This window comes from Podarcis muralis, chromosome Z (genome assembly GCF_964188315.1).
Source record: "Podarcis muralis chromosome Z, rPodMur119.hap1.1, whole genome shotgun sequence".
Classification (NCBI taxonomy): Eukaryota; Metazoa; Chordata; class Lepidosauria; order Squamata; family Lacertidae; genus Podarcis; species Podarcis muralis.
Genome location: NC_135673.1, coordinates 41,316,569 through 41,337,643, shown reverse-complemented (window position 1 = coordinate 41,337,643; position 21,075 = coordinate 41,316,569). Strand labels below are relative to the sequence as shown.

At 46.0% G+C, this 21,075-nt stretch overlaps 2 protein-coding genes across 5 annotated transcripts in view; one reads left to right on the top strand and one right to left on the bottom strand.

Moving 5' to 3' along the window:
* PASD1 (PAS domain containing repressor 1) overlaps positions 1-8,422 on the top strand; it is a 100,026-nt gene extending 91,604 nt beyond the window's left edge. For all 3 annotated transcript variants that reach the window (XM_077922245.1, XM_077922246.1, XM_077922247.1), the window contains 2 exons: positions 2,018-2,216; positions 2,456-8,422. In XM_077922245.1, coding sequence (XP_077778371.1) covers positions 2,018-2,216; positions 2,456-2,623 — 367 coding nt within the window. In that variant the 3' untranslated portion in view covers positions 2,624-8,422. The remainder of the gene's footprint in view (positions 1-2,017; positions 2,217-2,455) is intronic.
* A 1,657-nt stretch (positions 8,423-10,079) lies between these two features.
* TBC1D8B (TBC1 domain family member 8B) overlaps positions 10,080-21,075 on the bottom strand; it is a 51,437-nt gene continuing 40,441 nt past the window's right edge. For both annotated transcript variants that reach the window (XM_028715040.2, XM_028715041.2), the window contains 4 exons: positions 20,974-21,057; positions 18,554-18,610; positions 16,635-16,732; positions 10,080-14,987 (listed from right to left, as the gene is read on the bottom strand). In XM_028715040.2, coding sequence (XP_028570873.2) covers positions 14,574-14,987; positions 16,635-16,732; positions 18,554-18,610; positions 20,974-21,057 — 653 coding nt within the window. In that variant the 3' untranslated portion in view covers positions 10,080-14,573. The remainder of the gene's footprint in view (positions 14,988-16,634; positions 16,733-18,553; positions 18,611-20,973; positions 21,058-21,075) is intronic.

Genomic DNA, 21,075 nt, shown 5'->3' with positions numbered 1-21,075 from the left:
CACAGGATGGAGAGGGCTCCATTGCTTTGCTTCTCCTGGGCTCATTTGTATGAGTGGTCCTTCCAATAGCCAACTTTCCAAGCCAGATTGTGAAGTGTTAGGTACGTCCTGCACTGTTTCCCTGCCCTCACCCAAGGCATGTAATATCAACAGTGAGGTGTGATTGTGGGGAAGGGGCAACCTTTTCTGCCCCTGCAGAAGCCCAGATGAAAATCCCTCCTGGAAGCTGGTATTTGCATTGGGAGGAAATCCCTTTTTGACACCATGCAGCACCATTTTTTGGGTGGTGCTGTGGGTTAAACCACAGAGCCTAGGACTTGCTGATCAGAAGGTCAGCGGTTCTAATCCCCACGACGGGGTGAGCTCCCGTTGCTCAGTCCCAGCTCCTGCCCACCTACTAGTTCGAAAGCATGTCAAAGTGCAAGTAGATAAATAGGTACTGCTCTGGCGGGAAGGTAAACGGCCTTTCCGTGCGCTGCTCTGGTTCGCCAGAAGCGGCTTAGTCATGCTGGCCACCTGACCTCGCCAGTAAAGCGAGATGAGCACCGCAACCCCAGAGTTGGTCACGACTGGACTTAATGGTCAGGAGTCCTTTTACCTTTACCTAGCACCATTTTTTATTTTTTGTTTTAGCAGGGATTTTCCTGTTCAGCCTCAGCAGGGGAGGAAGGGTTTAATGCAAAACAACAACAACAAGCACTTCAGTGCTGGTTTGGTCCCAGTGGAGGGCAAATGGGGCCCTGCTCCATCAACTTCAGCCTGTCCTGAGCTAGCCCCAATTTGCCTGCCTTCTTACTTACAAAAGTGACTCTGGCTGCCAGCTCCCTCCTTCCCTGCCTCAGTGCTGCACCCTTGAAGAACTTACAAGGGAGGAGGATGCAGGCAAAATTAGAGTGAGTTGGCTCTGCCTGTCATTGGCTCTGGTGCCACCTGGTGTTGGTCTTCCTGTCTTCCTCCCTATCAGTCCCAGTGTGCACCAGCCACCAGTGTTTGGTCCCTGGTCTCTGAAGAGGCAAGCAACGGCTCTGAAACTGTGCTGGCAAGAGGTTATCGAACCTGCTCATTGCCACGTTTTTAGGTCAGCCTGTGCAGCCTGCAACATCTGAGGTGCATGGGAGCAATAAGTCTTCACAGATCAATACTGGCAGACAGCAGGCAAAAAAAGCCTTCTCACAATTAAAACCAAACAATTTCAGGGTAAGAAGCCTCTATATTAGAGGCTGTCTAGTCCTTTCCCCTGCCTGGCACAGGAATCTTTTAAACTAGGATTCCCTGATATGTGGCTGCACAGCATCTTCATAGCTACTTCCACCAGCTCCCAAGATCGCTCTGCTCTGTTCAACTCTTGAACAAAACCAAAGCAAAGAGCGGATATCATGGGAAGCATGTAGAGGGCGCATAGGCTGGGCTGCCTTCCTGTCAGAAGTACAACACAAAAAGGCAGGCTAGTACCTCTAAATGGGCAAAGCTGACCCTAGACTTCCATTTTCAACTTCCATAGTAGTTAAGATATGAATGCAGCCTGGGCTATGTGCCCTACATGCTGAACAAAAGATTATGCACCCAGGCAACCTAAACTCTCTGCCATGAAAAGCTGGATTCTGCCAGCAGCATACATTATGCAGGAGAGCTCCCATTTCTGACTTTGCCTAAAGTATTCTGCATTTTTAGAATGGCTATAGCTGATTTTATTCTGTGGTTTGGTGACTACAAAAAAAGGGGAAGGAAAAAAGGGGAAGCGCACTGAGCCTTTGCTTGCTAGCCACATTAAACCCTTGTCCTGCCATCACTCCTGCTTCCGAGGGTTCAGAGAGCATTGCCACATCTTTCAAGCAGATTGTCACAGCAGTGAGAGCTGGAAAATGTTGCATCAGGGGGTGGTTAACCAGTGGGCACCCAGATGTTCCCAGGCTCCTGGCTCCATCAGCACCAGATCTAGTTCAGGACATCTGGACGGGGCACCGGTCAGCCACCACTGCTGTGGTTTTTGATCTGTTACCTGCTACCTGTGTTGCAGATTTGCTCCGGAGCAGCAAGGGCTGCCTGCTGCAATACAGATGCAGCCAATCACATGCGCCGCCACTCCGTCACCTGTCTTCACCTCCTCTGTGATGATTCCACGCGCCAACATTGCCCCGCAGCAGAGCCACCCTCCTCCCAACACCCTCCACCAGTGGCAACCGCAGCCAGTTCAACAGCATCACCTCTACCTTCAGGTAACAAGCTACTAGTTTCCAGCGAGATTGTGGAAGGCGTGATGACTGATAGGAATGCCAAGGTGGGAGGCAAGGTCTATAGCTTTAACTATGCACTGTGTGAAAGATTGCTTCCTTTTGCTAGTCCTCAAGGCTCGGCTTTACTGGGTGACACTGTCTTCCAGTATTACAAGAGGAGGGGTACATATGTGGGAGGGCTGGGCGTTCCCAGTGCTAAAGGCTGTTGTGTTATCCCGCAGATGCAAGGTGCGGCTGAGCCGGGCCAGAACCAGCGCCTGTTCCAGCAACCTCATGTACCGCCGCAGAATGCCACCATGGGATATTTTCACCACCCGCAGCCACAGAGCCAGCACCTGCAAGGCCAGCCTTGCAGTTTACAAGACCTGCCTGAAATGCAGCTGCCTTGAAGCCTTGGTGGTGGCGGCAGTCTTCGGGGTAGCGGCTGTGCTGAGCAGAAGTGAGTGGATGGAGGGGCAAAGCACAGAGGAGATGAAGGTCCTTCCTTCCTGGTACGCCTGGAAGGTGAGGAACATGCCAGAACCGGGGAAGGGCCCTGGCTGGAGTGGAGAGCAGGTTGGGAGTTTCTTGCACTTACTTGGAAGGAAAACAAACAAAGGAACCACCCAGGAGCAACACTACTCCAGCAAAGTGGGATCAAAAGCCAAGCTTGGCATTTCTTAACCGCTTAAACTGTGTGCAGCTAGAGCATCTCGTCTGTACATCCTTTGGCTAGAGATTGGGGGGGGTGAATGGAGCCCGGGGGCAAGGCTGATTCATTTTTGGATGCTTCTGTCTGCCAGGAAAGGTTCGCTGGCAGATAGGGTTCATTGCTCACCTGCAATAATTAAAACAAAAATGAGCTTAACTTGCCCAAGTGAGGGGGAGAGGATTATTTTTCAGGAGAGCAGCCGCCTTTGTGTGCTGCAAAGCCATATATATGAATATTAGTTATATTTATAAATATGGTAGATGGAATTCTAGCCTGCAGGTTTTTTGTTTTTTAAAAAAATATTAGTAAAGTTTACACGCTGATGCGTTATGCGGCAGAAAACCACACACCTGTGCAGGAGGCAGCCAAGTCTTATTTTTTCCTTTTTCTAAAACAATCGTTGCTGAAATTCACTGTGAATCACTGTGAACACAGATGGAACTGTAAGCATCAACTCACGACCATATAACTTTTTTTCTTTTGTGGATGTATTTGTGTATATACAGATTTAATTTTTGTGTAGTAGTTCATGTGTGGATTACTGAACATATTCCCCAGCACTCTATCCCATTACCCAACCATTTCCCTATATGTGAATCCCATAGTTTCTTTGGATAATTGGGTAATGCTGCTGCTGCTGCTGTTTATGACACCACTCTTGCCTGAATTTCTTCTTTTTGCACCAGCCCCTTTCACTGTTAAAGAGTTATGAGAGTTATGATGTGTCTAAGAGTTTCTCCTATTTTGTTGCAAAGTCCAGATATATAAACCTACCTATTTCTACTGCCCATTTAGCCAAATATATATATTTTTCAGGAGGTGCAAGAAAGAGATCCTTCCCTTTCTTTCTCTCTGTGTCTATCCAATGAACCTTTCTGTGGGGGAAGTATCTTGATGCCCAAAGACAAAAGCAAACTTTGTGGTTTTGCTACTTAGTAGGTAGAATTTGGCAAAGTGGAGTTTCTACCTAAACAAGGATACCTACGATGTTACAAGTCAGTAGCGTTAGCAATAAATTGTATTTTTTTAAATGGTCACTTTAAGTGTGTTTATATATTTATGAACGTTTTCTTAAAAAAAAAGAATATATTCTTCAGTGGGTGTGTATACCAAAGTGTCCCCTACTGGTTTGTGTGTTTCCAAAGGAAAATTAATACTTAATTAATTGTTAGGGGCATTTTTTGTTTTGTTTTGTTTTTGCAAATGTAAGTGTGCTCGACTTGTACATTTTTTATATGCTGGGTGCAGAAGGCAACTTTCACTAAAACTTCTTTAAAGAAAAGAAGAAATGAGGTTGCATTTAGGGATCTGGTTAACAACAACAACAACATCCACCTGTTGCTGGCTGTTAGAAAGAGGGTTTTTCTACCTGCAACATCAGAGTAGATTCATTTAGTAAAAGTTCAGGGCCATAACTTCAATGAAAAACAAAGCTACAATCGTTTGAAGCATAGTAGCTCTGTATTCTGAAGATTCTCAGGCAGCACTAGAGATCAATCACTGTGTACAAAGGGTCTTCTTTTCCCCTTTACTTACCAGTATAGTGGTACCTCTGGTTGCGAACAGGATCCGTTCTGGAGGCTCGTTCGCAACATGAAAAGCCCGCAACCTGAAGCGCCGTATCTGCGCAGGTGCATGGTGCAATTTGGCGCTTGTACGCATGCATGAAGCGCAATTTAGAGTTTATGCGCATGTGCGAGTGGCGAAACCCGGAAGTAACCCTTTCTGGTACTTCCGGGTTGCCATGGGACGCAACCTGAAAAAATGTAAAATGAAGCAAACGTAACATGAGGTATGACTATACAGTGGTACCTCGGGTTACAGACACTTCAGGTTACAGATGCTTCAGGTTACAGACTCTGCTAAGCCATAAATAGTACCTCGGGTTAAGAACTTTGCTTCAGGATGAGAACAAAAATCATATGGCGGCAGCACAGCAGCAGTGGGAGGCCCCCTTCACTAAAGTGGTGCTTCAGGTTAAGAACAGACCTCCGGAACGAATTAAGTTCTTAACCTGAGGTACCACTGTATTGTTAATTCTCTACTACTGATGTGCAAACGCACACAACTAAAATTTCACAAGCCCTTCGAAAGTGTACAGGTGTACTTTGCTTGCTTTAATTGCAATACATAGTCCAAACCTGCAGAGAGTCTACTGGGGGGCAGTGGCCTTCTCAGCTTGTCCCGTGTCTTTTAAGAGGAGAATGTAAGGCATTTAAGAGGAGCTTGGAACCATCTTGCTTTCAAGTGTAATGCACAATGTATTGCTTTGCATTAGGAAAAGATGGGTGGGTACATAAAGGAGAGCTTATATCTCTCTCCAGTTCATTTCCCCCAGTCAGTCTAAGGAAGGAAAGGCAGAGCAGTTGCCGGACCTTCCTCTGGCTGGTACTTCCCAGTTTTTAGTGGCCCTCTCTTCTCCACCAAGGTGTATGTGTGAGAACGGAAAACACAATAAATCTGGAACCAGCTCCTCTATTTAGTCCTTGGCAGGCCCAGGGCACAGTAGGCACCTGGGCCAAAATGCCAGTTTAGAAAACAAACAAACAGCATTTCAAAGAATGTAGAATATGGTTTTCTTTATCCCCTTGGTAACTGCAGGAAGAAAAGCTGGAGCAACTCTAGGCATGTCTGTATTTCACTGATAGCTGCTCCGCCACCCCAGCAAAATGTTGAGGCTTACAGAGAGCCTGTTTCAAATGTTCGGATTTGTGGCTTTTATTTTTTTGAAATAATAAATGTATTAACCAAATGCAAGAAACCTAAATGAAAACACACTAAGCACCAACAATGTCAGCTTGTCTGCCATTTCTTGGAAAAAAGGCGTAGGAAGGCATTATTAAACAACAGCAGCTGTCTGAAAAGGGTTTCACATGTGGGTGCTGTAATGTTGTGCCGGTCTCTGCTAACGAGCTCAGCACTGACGCTCATTTGTTACAACTACAGATGCAATGGAACTAAGGCATTATTAGGCCAGGGTTTGGAACACAGTGGCCCTCCAGCTGATGTCTGATTCCAGCTCTCATTAGCCCCAGCCAACAATCATGCATGAAGGGAGTTGCAGTTGGGAGTCAAAGGTTAGCCACCCATTATGTAAAGCTGTGTCTAGTTCTAAATGGGCACCACTGCCATTTCAAGTTGAGGGTTCTCTCCCCTCTCTAACCTGGAATAGGGTCACTTTGCTCCTGTAAGTAACTGGCTTTTGGTAGTGCTAGCTCTCCCTTCAGAAAATGCTACTGAAATCATCTTATGCAGGGGAGAAAGTTTCCGGTGCCAGGCACAAGGCAGTGGGCATCTGCTTGAATCACTGAATCATAGAGGTGGAAGCGACCTTGAGGGTCATCTAGGAATTTGCAGCTGGATCAAACCTGCAGCCTTAGCATTATCAGCACCATGCTCTAACCAACTTAGCTATCCAGCTGAGACAGGAGACATCAGTAGGACCGCTTTTAAGAGGGAAAGGGTGCACATTAGCTGCACACCCAGTTCTGCTGTGTACTTGTATCAATAGTGATGTCAAGGCCACAGCAATCGTCTAGTCCCCCAGCAGGATGAATCCACTCCCAATAGTAGTGGTATCAACACTTTTGGTGCGAGTGAAGGAACATCCTCTGTCGCTCTTAGGTCCTTTGTTCCGTTGTCACTTTGAGCACAGGGATAGCAATCCTTTGGGAAACCCTGCAGAGGCTGTTGACTCTAGCTCCCATCATCCCTAGTCAACACAGCCAATAGTTGGGGGTACACAGCCTCTTTCATAGAATCACACCAATGTTACCTTTCTCCCCCTCCCATCCCCTATCTTCATGCACTTTAGAACACCTGGGGGGGGGGGTCAACCTTAATAAGTTTTTGCAGCAAGTTGTCAACGTGACATCCTTCCCCACTTCCATTGTTTTTTTTTATGTGACAGACTCAGCAGAGGCTGTGGAGAAGAGTGCTGTATGCCCTCTCTGGCATCTAGAGCTGGCTCTTTGTCTCTCTCGCAAGGCACTTTGGAATTTGAGGGACAAGAGGGAGCTCCTCATGCAAACCCAGTAAGTGGGAGAGCTTGACTGTCTTATTTTAGCTATCTGCACTCAAAACTTTAAATCCGGATTTTGTGGAGAAAATTGGGCATGTTGGTGAACAAAATTAGTTTTGGAAAACACCCCAGTCAAACAGAACCAACATGGTTTGGCATGTCTAAGGAGGGGTAATTCACGGATCATCTTACAGACTTGCAGGGCATTTGGATTTCCCCCCTCTTTTTGAGCCTGAGTTATGCCCATTTCCCCACAGCGATACAGACCTATATGAGACTACAGTTTGTGGTGGGCTGTGCTTTAGAAATCAAGCCCTTAGTATGGCAACCACGTGCACTGGGGAAGAGATATTGTTTTACACTGGGGGAAAGGTAAAACCATGCACTTTATTAGTAAGGAACTTCTTCCTTCATAAAACGTTGCACGAGGTGGGACAGTCACTGCCCGGTGTTGATTCATCGCATGCACTGTTCAGGGGAGGAAGAAACGTTATGCCAAAATGCATGTTCCATTTTATTGTGAAGTTTGAACCAGTTCTCCCCATCCCCTGACAAGAGAGAGAGGGGCCATGATCCGGCACCTCCCCTTCAGTGTTTCTGCAGTGCCTTGCTTAGGCAATTGCCTAGGTCAGCTCTGCATTGGGGACTTTAGATTTAGCTGCCACCAACCTTCAAGCTTGTTTTCTTTCTCCCCATCCCAAAACAGATATATTTTTTAAGAAACTGATGCTATCCAATGGTTTACCTCTGTGTTATGGGAGAGAAGAATTTGGAATTGGATAGAGTTAATTAGCCTGGAGAATCCAAGGGGACAGTTCTACTGGTTAACAGTTCCATATTAGATATAATGGGCCCATGGACTCTTTGCTGGTGTTTATTTAAAACTCTGGCTCAAGAGTTTCCCATGGCGCCTCAAAATACAAATGTGAGAAGGCTATAGCCTCATTTTGATGTATAAAGAGGATTTGTTAACGCAATTACAGGCTTCAGAAAACACAGGCACATTTCTGAAGCCTTGCACTTTTAAATGCATTTTGTACATAGATATAAATATATATAAGCTAACGGCTGGTTGATCTGGCCAGGTTTGGTTTGACAGATACAGATTCTTCTAACGTACGTTGTCTATATCGTGGCATATTAACTATGTAAAAAAAACAAAAAACCACACGACAAGAAAGGACAGAAATGAAAAGATTTTTAAAAAGCAGCAAAAGCCTTAGAATTGAATATTTAGTTTATTTTATATGATGTCAAAGATAGATACATTTATAAATGTTCCTATTCATAAAAGTATTTTGTAAAATGGGCAGGGAGGGGGTGAGGAAGTGTCTTATGGGGGCATTTAAGAATTCTAGCCGGGAATACTCACGCTGTTGTGAAGGTCCATTGGCCAAGAATCAACATGTCTCCCATGTGCTTTAACAGATTTGTACATAGTATTTTGAAAGAAAAATAAAAATGTACTTTTATGAACTCTTACTGGGTGTCTACTCTTTTGTACTTGGTGAAATGCGCAGAGTTTCCCCCATTCATGAGAACAGAGCAAGCCGGCTGACCGCTGAACAGAAGTCAACAAAAAAGGCCAATTCAGGATTTCTAGCATATTACGGTACTATAGACAGATTATTTCTACCCCATTCTGCTTACATTCTTGTCAGTTTTCAGAGTTTGTTACTTGCGCTTAGCTCAGTGATGGTTGCCCTGATTACCTTTTTTTTTTTGAGAGGGAGGGAGGGAGGGAGAGAGAGAGAGAGAGAGAGAGAGAGAGAGAGAGAGAGAGAGAGAGAGAGAGTTAAAAGCAGGTTTATTGGGGGACAGACGTGGTCGAGGCTGCCATGTCCAGGCAGCACCTCTGCGGAGAAGAAGAGATGAGTTAGGATTTGATATCCCGCTTTTTCACTACCCGAAGGAGTCTCAAAGTGGCTAACATTCTCCTTTCCCTTCCTCCCCCACAACAAACACTCTGTGAGGTGAGTGGGGCTGAGAGTCTTCAAAGAAGTGTGACTGGCCCAAGGTCACCCAGCAGCTGCATACGGGGGAGCGGAGATGCGAACCCAGTTCACCAGGTTACGAGTCCACCGCTCTTAACCACTACACCACGCTGGCACTGACTGCTTCTCTGGCCTAGCAGTACTTGGAGGTCAGCACAACGCCGATGCAGCGGCTGTCGATGGAGACGCTGACGCCCGGACCATTGACGTCCATTGCCGCCAGGAGGCATTGGTTCGGCAGCCTGAGATTGACGGGGTCTGCAAGCAAGTTCTGGGTGGGCAGGGCGCTCAGAATGGCGCTGGCGATGTTGTTGGTGGGGCTGGCCGCGAACAGCCTGGGCACAGCCTGGACGCCGATGTCAGCAGAATGGGACAGGATCTCAACCCAAACGGGCTGCATGTGGCTCTGGTTGACTCCGCTCAGCGCCATCCTTGCAGTTCAACCTCTTCGGTGCTGTTGGAGTGCGGGCAGCCCTTTTATCACTGTCTACCCTGGCCTCCCAAATCCCCCAAGTGGCCTCTCAGTGGCGTCTCTCTCGGGCTCTTCCTTCCGTTGGCACTGCTGCCTCTCCCGTGTCCCAGCCTCCCACGGCCTTGGCTGGGATCCGGGACCCCTGATTACCTTAACAGGGAGTGGTAAAGGGGGGGGGGGACACAACCTTGCCTCTGCTTCTTGACCTCTCTGTGGCTTCCAGTACCATTGACCATATCCCTTTTCCAGGACCACATCTGTGGAATGGGAACTGGAGGCGCTGTGCTGCAAGTCCAGAGCAGCATTTTGAGAGTTCTTTCTGGACTCCAAATCCCATCAGCCCCAGCTAACATGGCCAGTAGTCAGGGATTGTGGGAGTTGTAGCCCAGGAACCTCTGTAGGGCACTAGGTTTTTAAAAAAATAAAAAGGCTTGTGGGAGAGAGGAGATGGGCCATCTCCCTTTTCTCTAACAACACCTGCCCCCTAACCACCACCCAGTTCTCTCACAGTCCCAGCACCTACTCCTTTACAATGTGAAGAGGGTCTACTCTGAACATCTCCCCTCTGCCTCCCTCCCCAAGAAAACACTATTGAAAATCCTACCATCAACATTTTAACCATGGACAGTCAGAGGCATATTGTGAGCCAGGTTTCCACCTGTGCTACTTCCATGAAATGATCGTTTATTCATCTCCTCTCATTAAAGATACAGTGAATTTGCTGTGTACAGAACATGGTCATCAAAATACAAAACGCCAGCACATAAACATATTTTATTTCCTTGGTAGCAAAAAGGATAAAATAAGCCAGTTCCTCTGGGAAACATACCATATTCATCTTATTTAGAAATTTCTTCTTAAAGACAATTACACGTGTATTTTTCTGTAAGCTTATTTCAATATTTCTCTCCATTAGTTGTTTGTTAGACAGCCAATAAGATGAGGAACTTTGAAGAAGGCAGATAAATACATCTTTGTTGTTGTTGTTGTTGTTCTCCCTAAGAAATTACAGCTGCATCTTTGGCAAACTGTATTATAAAAGTTGCAACTTGTGAGGCAACAGCATGGCTACACACTACAGCAATGAACAATCACTGCAGTTGTTAGTGAAAATTTGATCAGGTGACCTACAGTGACGTCACCCCCACCCTTTAGTGAAGTCCCTGTGCAATCAGATCTTACCAAAAAGGCTCTCTGCCCACCAGACTTTTCTACCTGCGCAACAGGTAGAATCCCCCCACTCCCAAAAACTTTGCTGGAGTTTGCAATAGTGTGAGAAGTCCTCACTTTGACAGGTATTTGCTCAGTAACCTGCTCTGAACAGTAAATGGCAGCTGATAATCTAACCCTCTATGCATCCCATCATCCCTAGAGTTATGTGCCAAATGACCTTATTATTATGCAACTTAGCCACCATGGATCTAAAGCTTCATTGCTCTGTTCTGCTGCCCCTCAGCTACAAATGTTCTATATTCAGCTGCATAGAATGCCTAGAGCACCTGTGTGTGATGAGAAAGAGAGAGTGCATGCATGCTCTGGTAACTGCAGAGGCGACTCTCGGGAAGATATCATTCAGGTATTTGGATTGCAGCAAGTACCACTGGAAAAAACAACAACAGCATGGCACAAACATGAAACCCAGACCCAGTGGCCTTCCACCATCTAAGCACACTAAGAAATGGATAGTAGGCTTCGATCAAAACTAGTGCCAAGGAATTCAATCCCTAGGGTAGGTTTAAAAGAAAAGAAAAATGCTTTTCATGGAAGGTGTTGATCCCAACTTGGCCATTCAGAGCCCTAGGGATTGCTTTAAAGTTCTGTCTTAATAAACTTATTTTTATGTGGTGAAGGAGAGACTACAGCAATCCCATCCAACACAAAGCCAAAATGCTTGTTTTTTTACCAGAGTAAAGGGACTGGAGTCCCTAAGTTAGAAACAGTCTCTCCAAGGCTAGGTGCATGAAGCAGACTGTGGCAGTAGAATAGACTTCCTCACTTAAGATGGCAACAGGGTGATATCATTTCTGCAAGTTCTCCCACTTTCTGTTTTTTTTGGGGGGGGGGGGAGGAAAACCTGCAAGCAGAAAACTAATGCATCAGAGTGAAGCTTTTTAATTTTTTTTCCTGCTAAGCTTCATGTTAATAAGGAGTCTTTCATAAAGATAAGCATTCAAAAATGTCACTTCCCAGCTTGCATGCATAAAGCTGAAATAGATATGCATAGGTATTATGCTGCCTGGTAAACAACAGCTGTGAGGTCCTGTTTAATTGCCAGGTCAGGACTTCTGTTGCTTCCTGGAAAACATCGATTGAAGGTTTCATTTCAGGCAGCCAAGAGGAAAACAACTGGATTTCGGTAAATAAGAGTTTCCTGTAGGAACTTAAAAATGGAGTATTTTGAAAGGGGTGTAGGGAGGAATCAGGCCGCATGGTTTGCCCATATTGAACTGAGCAACTGTTTGGAAAAATAAATCCAGAATAATATTAAGAAAATGGATCTTTCTGTTTTGTTCTCATCCCTGTGGATGAGAACTCAAGATTCCATCCTTAAAGAATGGGAAAGAGATAAGGGGAAGACACGTAAGCGTGGAAAACAAGCTTGTAAAGAATCATCTGCTCCCAAAATCCAAGCTGCATTCATTGGCAAGGTGTGTGGGTTGTGACCTAAAGGCCCACCTCCCTGGGCAACAGAGACAAACAGAAATCAGTCCCTTTTAAAAGGCAACATACGCCTTCCACAGTGCTGGTTTATTTGCATAGAATTTAGACCGAAGGTTCTTTTAGTGGAAAACTTTGGACCTGTTTCAAAATACTCATAATTAAGATTAAGCCTTGTCGGGGATGCAGATAGAAAGGTCCAAAGAGGCTAAGAGAAAGTGGACTGATTTCTCCTCCTCTGCCTTGCCAATTGTTAAAGCTTTTTCCTTCAGAGCTGGAAAGCTCATTCTTCCTTGTCTTGAGCAAATATGCCCATTGCTAGCAAATATCTACTTTGCACATATCACCAGAGGCTGTTTGGTTAGATAAGAAGTCTGCACATTTCAAATGCTTTTTTTTAAAAAAAAAAAAAGACCTGAGGGGAGACACAAACACACAGAGAGAAAGAACCCTAAACACAGTACCTCTGTCACTGGTAATCAAAATCTGATTAGTACCTATAATATGTATGCTGGTCATTCTGCATATAAAAGATTGTACCTACAAGGTTCTGGAAGATAATTTCCTTACAATTTGTAAACAGATCTATTGGATGACATGCTTTGGAAATCAAAAGAAATTGGTTCACCTGAGCCATGGAGAGTTATGGATTCGCCAGGCTTTCTCATCACTCAACCTGCACTATGAACATAGTTCTGAACTGGAACTGCCAATTCTTCTTCTAGCATCAGCTAGCTCCCTTTGGCTGAGAAAAACCCTGCAGGGACACTGGAGATTATTTGGGAAGAAGGCGCATGTTGAAATCTTAGTGCTTCCTATAACCATTATGACATCAGCAATGTCAACAAAAGAGAAGACAAGTGAAGAAAGAGACCATAAGCCCCATGTGTGCGCACGTGCATGTGTGTTTCAATTAAACAGGTACTAGAAACTGGCTTAGTCCTAAAAGCCTACAGAGATATACAAGACACCAGCAGGGAACAGTTCTCCACAACAGTGTTCACCTTAACTTCACAATAATCCTTCAAGTATCATGCAATCTGTATTACAAAACTGCTTTATGCTGGCCTTATTTCTACCTCAAAAAGGAAGCAGATGATTTAAAGGAAGGCTGCAGCCCCAGGGACCTGATGCAACCTTCGTCCCAAGCATAGCACCCCCCACTCCCCACGCCAAGACCACACCAGTGGCACACGCCAAGACCACACCAGTGGCAGTGGCAGCAAAAAGAAATACACACTGCAGACATGTTAGCCAGGGTGGGCAGAGACGTTTAAACCCCTCCATACGGTCCAGCACCATGATGTGGACGCAAATCACCCAATTCTTGGTCATGAGATGCATCATTTGTTGAGTGGACAGTAACCGCCACCCCACCCTCCCACCCTCAACTGATCAACATGAAGGAGAGGCTGTGTGTGTGTGAACATTTTAGAGTGTGGGGTGCCTACACTTTGGGCTACGCAGTGGGATTTGGTCCCTGGAGCACTGTCCAAGGGTGAATGTGGCCCCTGAGAAAAAAGATAAACTAAAATGTTAAATGCCCCTGATCTAAAGCCAAATCCACACACTAGCGCTGCATCACAGGAGCAAGTCTCCTCCGTTCTTCCTGGGGGCACCTGAGTGGAGACACCAGGCTGCAGTTCATGTCTATTCTAGCGCCACCTTCACTAGATGATGTTGACATGGAAAGAAGCCATGACATCTTCCCTTTACCAGAGTGGATTTGGGAAGGAAGCCGCCATCGCAATGTGGTCTCCATGCCGCTGTGAACTGGGCTAATCTAGGGTAAGCATAGTCAGGGAACCACAGGACCTCCCACAAGTAAAAGGGGCCAGAAATTAAAACAGTGGGGAGGTGAACTGGGTTTGGAAGTTCCCCAGGATTGTATCAACTAGCCACTTTTTAAAAAACAACAACAGCAGTAATGATCAAAAGCAGCACTTGGTCCCATTCACAGAAACAACACAGCTCCCCCCCCCCGCCCTTTTAAACAGCCACACTCAACTGACCATCAAAAAATATCTCTCCCAAAGCAGGAAACAAATTCTACATTCAGAGCTTAAGAAGCAATTCTTTGGAAATCCAACCAACAGTTACAACAGAATAGGTAAAGGCCAACACCACTCTGCAGCAAAAGTGGCAGACATTACATTCAGCATGAGAACTATTAACACGAAACAGTGGTTTGGGAAAACAACAACCACGAACCACCCCCAACTTTGCCCCTGGCAGACCAGCTTGCTATTCCCTTCCAAGTTGGCTTGTGTTGGCTGATGTGGTTTAAGTCTCCCGAGTGTACTAAAAATGCAAAATTTAGGTGCAAATTGTCCTTCAAGCTATGCTTATTTTAACTTTGCAAAAACACAAACAACCCTGCCTATGGCGTAGAGGGGGGTCAAATCTTCAACCCCCCCCCCAACTCCTGACAAACTCAAGATGCTGAGCTCACAAACAGCCCTCCATCCTTCCAAGTGCCTCTGTGCGGAGCGTCAGGCAGGTGCTATACTCTGGCCTTTGCTTTCAACTGAGAAACTTTAGCGTTTTCCAACTTGGCTGTGACATCTACTGGCTTCTCGAAAAATCTCACCAAAGCAGGTTCATTTAGTAAAGACGCCAGCAGCTGCTCAAAGGCGAACGACCATTCGTCAGGTCTGCGTGGGCTCTGAGGCCCACCTCTTTCAATCTGTGGGGTAGGCTGAGCCTCTGGGGGCTTCCGGGTATCTTCTGCGCCCAAGTTGGAGGTGGAAGGGGCCATGCTCTTGGCTGGCAAAGTGGGGCTCTGGAGTCTTCGGCCAACCTCCTCCATCTTCAGCAAGAGGCTGGTGACAGTGGCAATGGCGCGATAGAGCAGCTCCTCTTCTGGGTCTCCGTGAAACAAGTTATACAAAGTCTTTGAAAACTGGATGAACTGGGACTGGGGTGGGTGGAGACGGGAGAAATAAAAAGGCATATTTTACAACCTCCTGTTTCTTTTTCTAAAAGCCTCTTAACATATTTACAAAGAGTGCTTCTAAGTGGGACATGCTAGCATGATATGACAGGTTGGCAGGTACCAGAATTGTAGCCATATTCAGCTAAGTTTGGCTGCCAAACAAGGCCTTAAGGACCACATGCAGCCCTCGAGCCAAGTGTTGGACCACCCTGGTCTAGATGTTTCAAGCTGCTTTAAATTGCTGCTGGTTTTATATTTTACAGTTACTTTTTTCTTTTACCAGCTACTGATGCTTTTACTTGATTCGGAAGATTATGCTAATGCAGTTTTAGTTAACTGTGCGTCTCTGTGGGCATTCAAGTGTCTCTATGTTTGTACATACTGCACAAACACTTAAACCATTTTTCATGTTTTTATTTTGCAAACTGCCTTGCAAAGATTTTTTTGCCACGGCATTAAAAATACTTTAAAAATGGAGCTGTAAAATAAATAGAGTGCCAATAACTGAATGGCTTTCACAATGAGGACGTGTTCTCTCTCCTGATCTAGAGCTAAAGTTGTAGGATGCGACTCAAGCGTTTTGGCTCCCAAAAGCCACAAACCCGGAAGTGAGTGTTCCGGTTTGCAAATATTTTTTGGAAGCCTTGGTTTTCAAACGTTTTCAGAAGTCGAAGGGACTTCCAGAACGGATTCCATTCGAGAACCAAGGTACAACTGTACAATAAAATAGGATGGATTAAAAGAAGCAATACAAGTACAATTAAAAAATGATATGGATATTTAAGGTGGACTGCATGAACAAAGCTCACAGACTACTAGTGGTCCATTTGCCACAGTCTTGGAACGCCTTGACTAGGACTAGTTTGGGCAATAGTACAATATATGAAAATTAGGGTGCATTTCCCTATTAGGAGGAAATAAAGTGGTACCTTGGGTTACATACGCTTCAGGTTACATATGCTTCAGATTACAGGCTCTGCTAACCCAGAAATAGTACCTCGGGTTAAGAACTTTGCTTCAGGATGAGAACAGAAATCGTGCTCTGGTGGCATGGCAGCAGCAGGAGGCCCCATTAGCTAAAGTGGTGCTTCAGGTTAAGAACAGTTTCAGGTTAAGAACGGACCTCCGGAACGAAATAAGTACTTAACCCGAGGTACCACTGTACAGATATATGAAAACAGGGAAATGGCCAAGCAGCACAATCCATGTTTATCCAGAAATATGCCCCAATGAATTCCACCTTCCCAGGTGAGTAGAGAATTGCACCCAATCATATTCCAAGGATTCATGCCCAAGCCCCACCTACACACGTATGTACAAGTACACACACAGATGGGCGTAGCCGGGAGGGGGAGAAGTACAACTATACTGGGCTTTCCATGGCTGGACACCTTCGAAAAGTGAATGGGCACAGCCTTCTGCCAGGGGTGCCTGAACTCTGAATTTCCTGCATTAAGAAAGGAATTAGACTAGATGCCCCCACCTTCCTACTCTATAATTCCTTCTTTATTTTAATGACCTGTTACCCTGTTAGCATGTGTCAGGCTCAGGGGTCATTGTTTGCTGCTACCAACCAACCAAACCCCAGATAACAGCCCCCTTGCAAGTTCTCCCATAGGTGAGTTTTACCTGGTCCATGCGGGGCAAATCCTTAATGCTTTCTTCTTTTTTTAGCAATTCATCCTGCCACTGCTTCAAATAGGCCTGGATGTCAACCTTTCCTCTACCTAATTGGAAGGCAAAAAGACACAAATGAATAGTGAAATCCTCACTCTATCCACAGCAGTCTCTATGGAGTAGTTGCTCTTGCCGGATCACACTGGGGCTTTGCAGCAGGGATGAGGACTCCCAAAACCATCACCAGGGATGGTGGGAGCTGCAGTTCAAAGATATCTGGAGGACATCATGTTGGCATGAACATAGTTCTCTGGGGGCCATCCTTTACATAGCCAAAGCAGCACCACTCAGGGGTTATCCAACAGCTTCGAGGGAGACCCAAGGTTTACAGAAGTACAAAAATAAAATGTTTAGGTTTAAAATTCTGGGGTGGGGAAGAGACAAAAGTGTCCCAATGAAGACTGAGTATGGTCGGTGGCTATGAAATGCTGTTTTGCAACAGGCAAAAAGGTGAATAGGGGAATGGAACTCAATGGGACATAGGAACCTGCCTTATCAAAGTCAGGTTATTGGTCCACCAAGCACAATACTGTCCACACCGACTGGTAGCCGGTCTCCCAGCCCCACCTGGCGATAACAGGGATTGAACCTGGGACCCTCTGCATGCAGGTAAAATACCCTTCACTCCATGGAGTGCCTAGAATTCTCAGCATCTGGGTCCCCAGATGTTGCTGAACTACAACTCCCATCACCCCTAGCTAGCAAGGCCAGAGCTCAGGGATGATGGGAGTTGTAGTCCAACAACATCTGGGGACCCACAGGTTGAGAACCACTGCCTGATTGCTGCTACTGTACAGACTTTGGTCTTCCACAGAGCAGTGGGATTTCTGTCTCCCCTCCCCCCCAGGAGGTGCAGAACTTCCCCACCCTCACTGCCTTTGCCTCCTGGAGAACTTGACCTTTGGTGGGCAGCATATGGACTGCCCCCATCACACATGCTACCCTAAGATCTCCAGAGGACAGGCAGGACTCAAACAGAGGAAGAAGGCTAGGTAGATCAATAAAACAACCCAATTTCTCTGCTCTCCCATGCTTTCTATATTGTCAGCTGCAACATCTGGAAGAGGAATTTGGCGGTTCAGGAGGGCATTCAAATTTCACGACAGCGTGCTGGCTGGAGGGAAATGGAAGCTGAGTTTCCCAAAACTGGAGTGCAGCATGTTAGCTGCTCCCAAGATCAAGGGTCTGGAAACCAAGTCTTATGAGGAACGGTTGAGAGAAGATTCTAACTCAATAGGAGGAAGAACGTTCTGTTAGTAAGGTAAAGGGACTCCTGACCATTAGGTCCAGTCGCGGACAACTCTGGGGTTGCGGCGCTCATCTCGCTTTATTGGCCGACGGAGCCGGCGTACAGCTTCCGGGTCATGTGGCCAGCATGTCTAAGCCGCTTCTGGCAAATCAGAGCAGTGCACGGAAACACCGTTTACCTTCCCACTGGAGGTGGGAGGTAGACCTATTTATCTACTTGCAATTTGATGTGCTTTTGAACTGCTTGGTTGGCAGGAGCAGGGACCAAGCAACGGGAGCTCACCCAGTCGCGGGGATTCGAACTGCCAACCTTCTGATCAGCAAGTACTAGGCTCTGTGGTTTAACCCATAGTGCCACGCGCATCAGTAAGAGCTGACAAAACTCCCTTGGAAGGCGGCTGTGGACTCTCCTTCCTTGGAGGTTTAAAGCAGAGGTTGGATGGCCATTTCTAATGTGTGCACTAGGTGAGATTCCTGCATTGCAGAAGGGTTAGACTAGAGGATCCTTGGGACCCTTCCAACTTGAATATATATATTATCCTAACTTAAATATTACAGCATCTTCCCTGCATGATATGTATAGACTGACGCAAGTTTTCTGGATATTAAACAAGTTCACCAACCTTTTTCTGGGCTCCTGTTTAAAGCATCAGCACCTTCACGGTCCTCAGGAGAAGAAACTAGGATAGAAGAGGAGGATAAAATTGGACATAGGAAGCTGCCTCAAACCACAGAGTTTATGGGTTGGTTTGGACAAGAAAGAGCTGCAATGAACACTGGGCTCATAACTTTCCCACCCTCCCTGCAACATGGCCACTTTTGCTTCCATCTTTTAATTACAGTATTTTTTCATACATATTTTATTTATTGTTATTCAATTTTTTCCTAACCTGATAATAAATCTGTTCTTAATTTTGACAATGGTTTGCTGAAACAGGCCAATATCAAACCATAGTTTAAGAAGCTGGCTTGTTTCAACAAGCCACTTGGTTAAGACAGAGGTTTTCAACATTTTTGAGTCCATGGCCCCCTTGACCAACTACATTCTTTCTGTAGCACCCCTGTGGGGCTCAGGAGCCCAGTTATGTCACCCCTTGCAAGCAGAGCTGGCAGCCTCTCACCCTTTTTCAAACACCCTCCCTTGGGGAGGGTTCCCTCAGCCTCCTCTCCCCTCTCCTTGGGAGTCCTCTGGGCAGCTGCTGCTGCCACCCCTGGTCTCTGAGTTGCCCCCTCTGCCCCAAACAGAGGTGCCTCCTCACACTGCCCCACAGGGGCCTAGGAAGCACCCCCTGGCCAGCCCCAGAGGCATCATTCACCTGGGGCGCCTGTAGCCAGAGTTGCTGCAACAAACGGTTGTGCAAGCCTTTCGGAGGCAGAGATGCAAGAGGCCATCGGAGGAAGGGAGGGAAGCAAAGAGGAACAGAGGCCAGTGTTGCCCACGGCACCCCTGACCATCCCTCAAGTCACCCCAGGGTGCTAAAGCACACTGGTTGAAAACCACTGGCTTCAGATGAACTACAGTTTGGAGTTCAGATGTTACACTTAACTTAAATTGAAGTGGAAGCTTCCAAGCTCCTTCTCAAGCCATGGTTTAGTGTTATGTGTGAATAACTTCTATTCATCCACCTAGCTCAGCACTGCCTGTGCTGACAGGGTTCTTCAAAGCCTCAGCCAGAGATATTTCATAGCAGGTGCTCCTTAAATCTTTTTAAAGAAGAGATGCCAGCTTTTGAACCAGGGACCCACTGCATTGAGAGCATACGGTCTGCCCAATGAACTTTCGCTGTAATGTCTGAATTTTTAGCAACCTGAATTTTTAATAGAAAAGAGAAGCACAGGAAAACTATAGGGTCCCCCCCCCAGCTGTGATGCTTCAAATGCCTTTAAGTTCTGAAAGGCAGCTAAAGAAAAGGGGTCTCAGTTGCAGTCCACTCTATTTTTCTGGTGTCTTTTTCATATCCTCAGCTGTCTATTGCTTAGAAAGATATGAGATGCACACTTTTAAAATTCTCATTTCCTCCCTCAATGGACAGGAAAAAGGTTGCAAATAGTTTAGCTATTGGCAAATAAGATTTGCTGCATTTTTTTTTAACCTAAAGTTTATTAGTGGTTCTGAGCCACTTTTTCAAAAATGGAGCACCCTTGCCACTTTAAATTACCCCTTTCTCCCAATTCTGCTTAAAATAACAGAGGGAGCGAGGAGAGAGAGAGAGAGATAGAGCAGGATATAACAAGTCCTGATAAAAGAGAATAAAAGGTATTGAAGCAGGCTCATATAAACCGACCCTGATACTGTCATGAACACAAATCATAATGAATGCATGATTTTAAATAAGGACACCTGGAGGGTCCCAAAGTCTAAACACTATGTGAGCTTTGCACAAGTAAGGTAAAGGTAAAGGGACCCCTGATCATTAAGTCCAGTCACGGACGACTCTGGGGTTGCGGCGCTCATCTGGCTTTACTGACTGAGGGAGCCAGCATTTGTCTGCAGACAGCTGGTCATGTGGCCAACATGACTAAGCCGCTTCTGGCAAACCAGAGCAGCGCAAGGAAATGCCGTTTACCTTCCCACTGGAGCAGTACCTATTTATCTACTTGCACTGCATGCTTTTGAACTGCTAGGTGGGCAGGAGCAGGGACCGAACAACGGGAGCTTACCCCGTTGAAGGGATTTGAACCGCCGACCTTCTGATCGGCAAGCCCAAGAGGCTCAGTGGTTTAACCCATAGCGCCACCCGCTTCCCGCACAAGTAGATCATGACAAATGCTCATCAGGCAGTCTGGTGCAGCTCTAACAGTCTCACTTCAGTCAATTCTGGTTTCGGTATCTTTAAATGGCAGGGTGCAGTGTGGAGGGCAGCTTCTGTATGAAACTACAGACCTGAAAATCCTGCTTTTTTTGTCTCTCAGAAGTTGGAACCTAAAATTCATTTATTGGCACTTCAAGTTGGAGTTCTACTGCCCGTCCTCTTCCCAGCGGAATGGGTGGTGGGGATTAATCTCCGCCTGGTTCTATAAACAGAGCATGCTTGAGGCTTACCATTTAATTGGCTAAAGTGGATCAACTCTTCTTTAGATAGCTGAGTCCCTTTGGAAGGGCTTAGGGATTCCACTTCAGTGAAAGCTGCAAAAAAGGAAACAG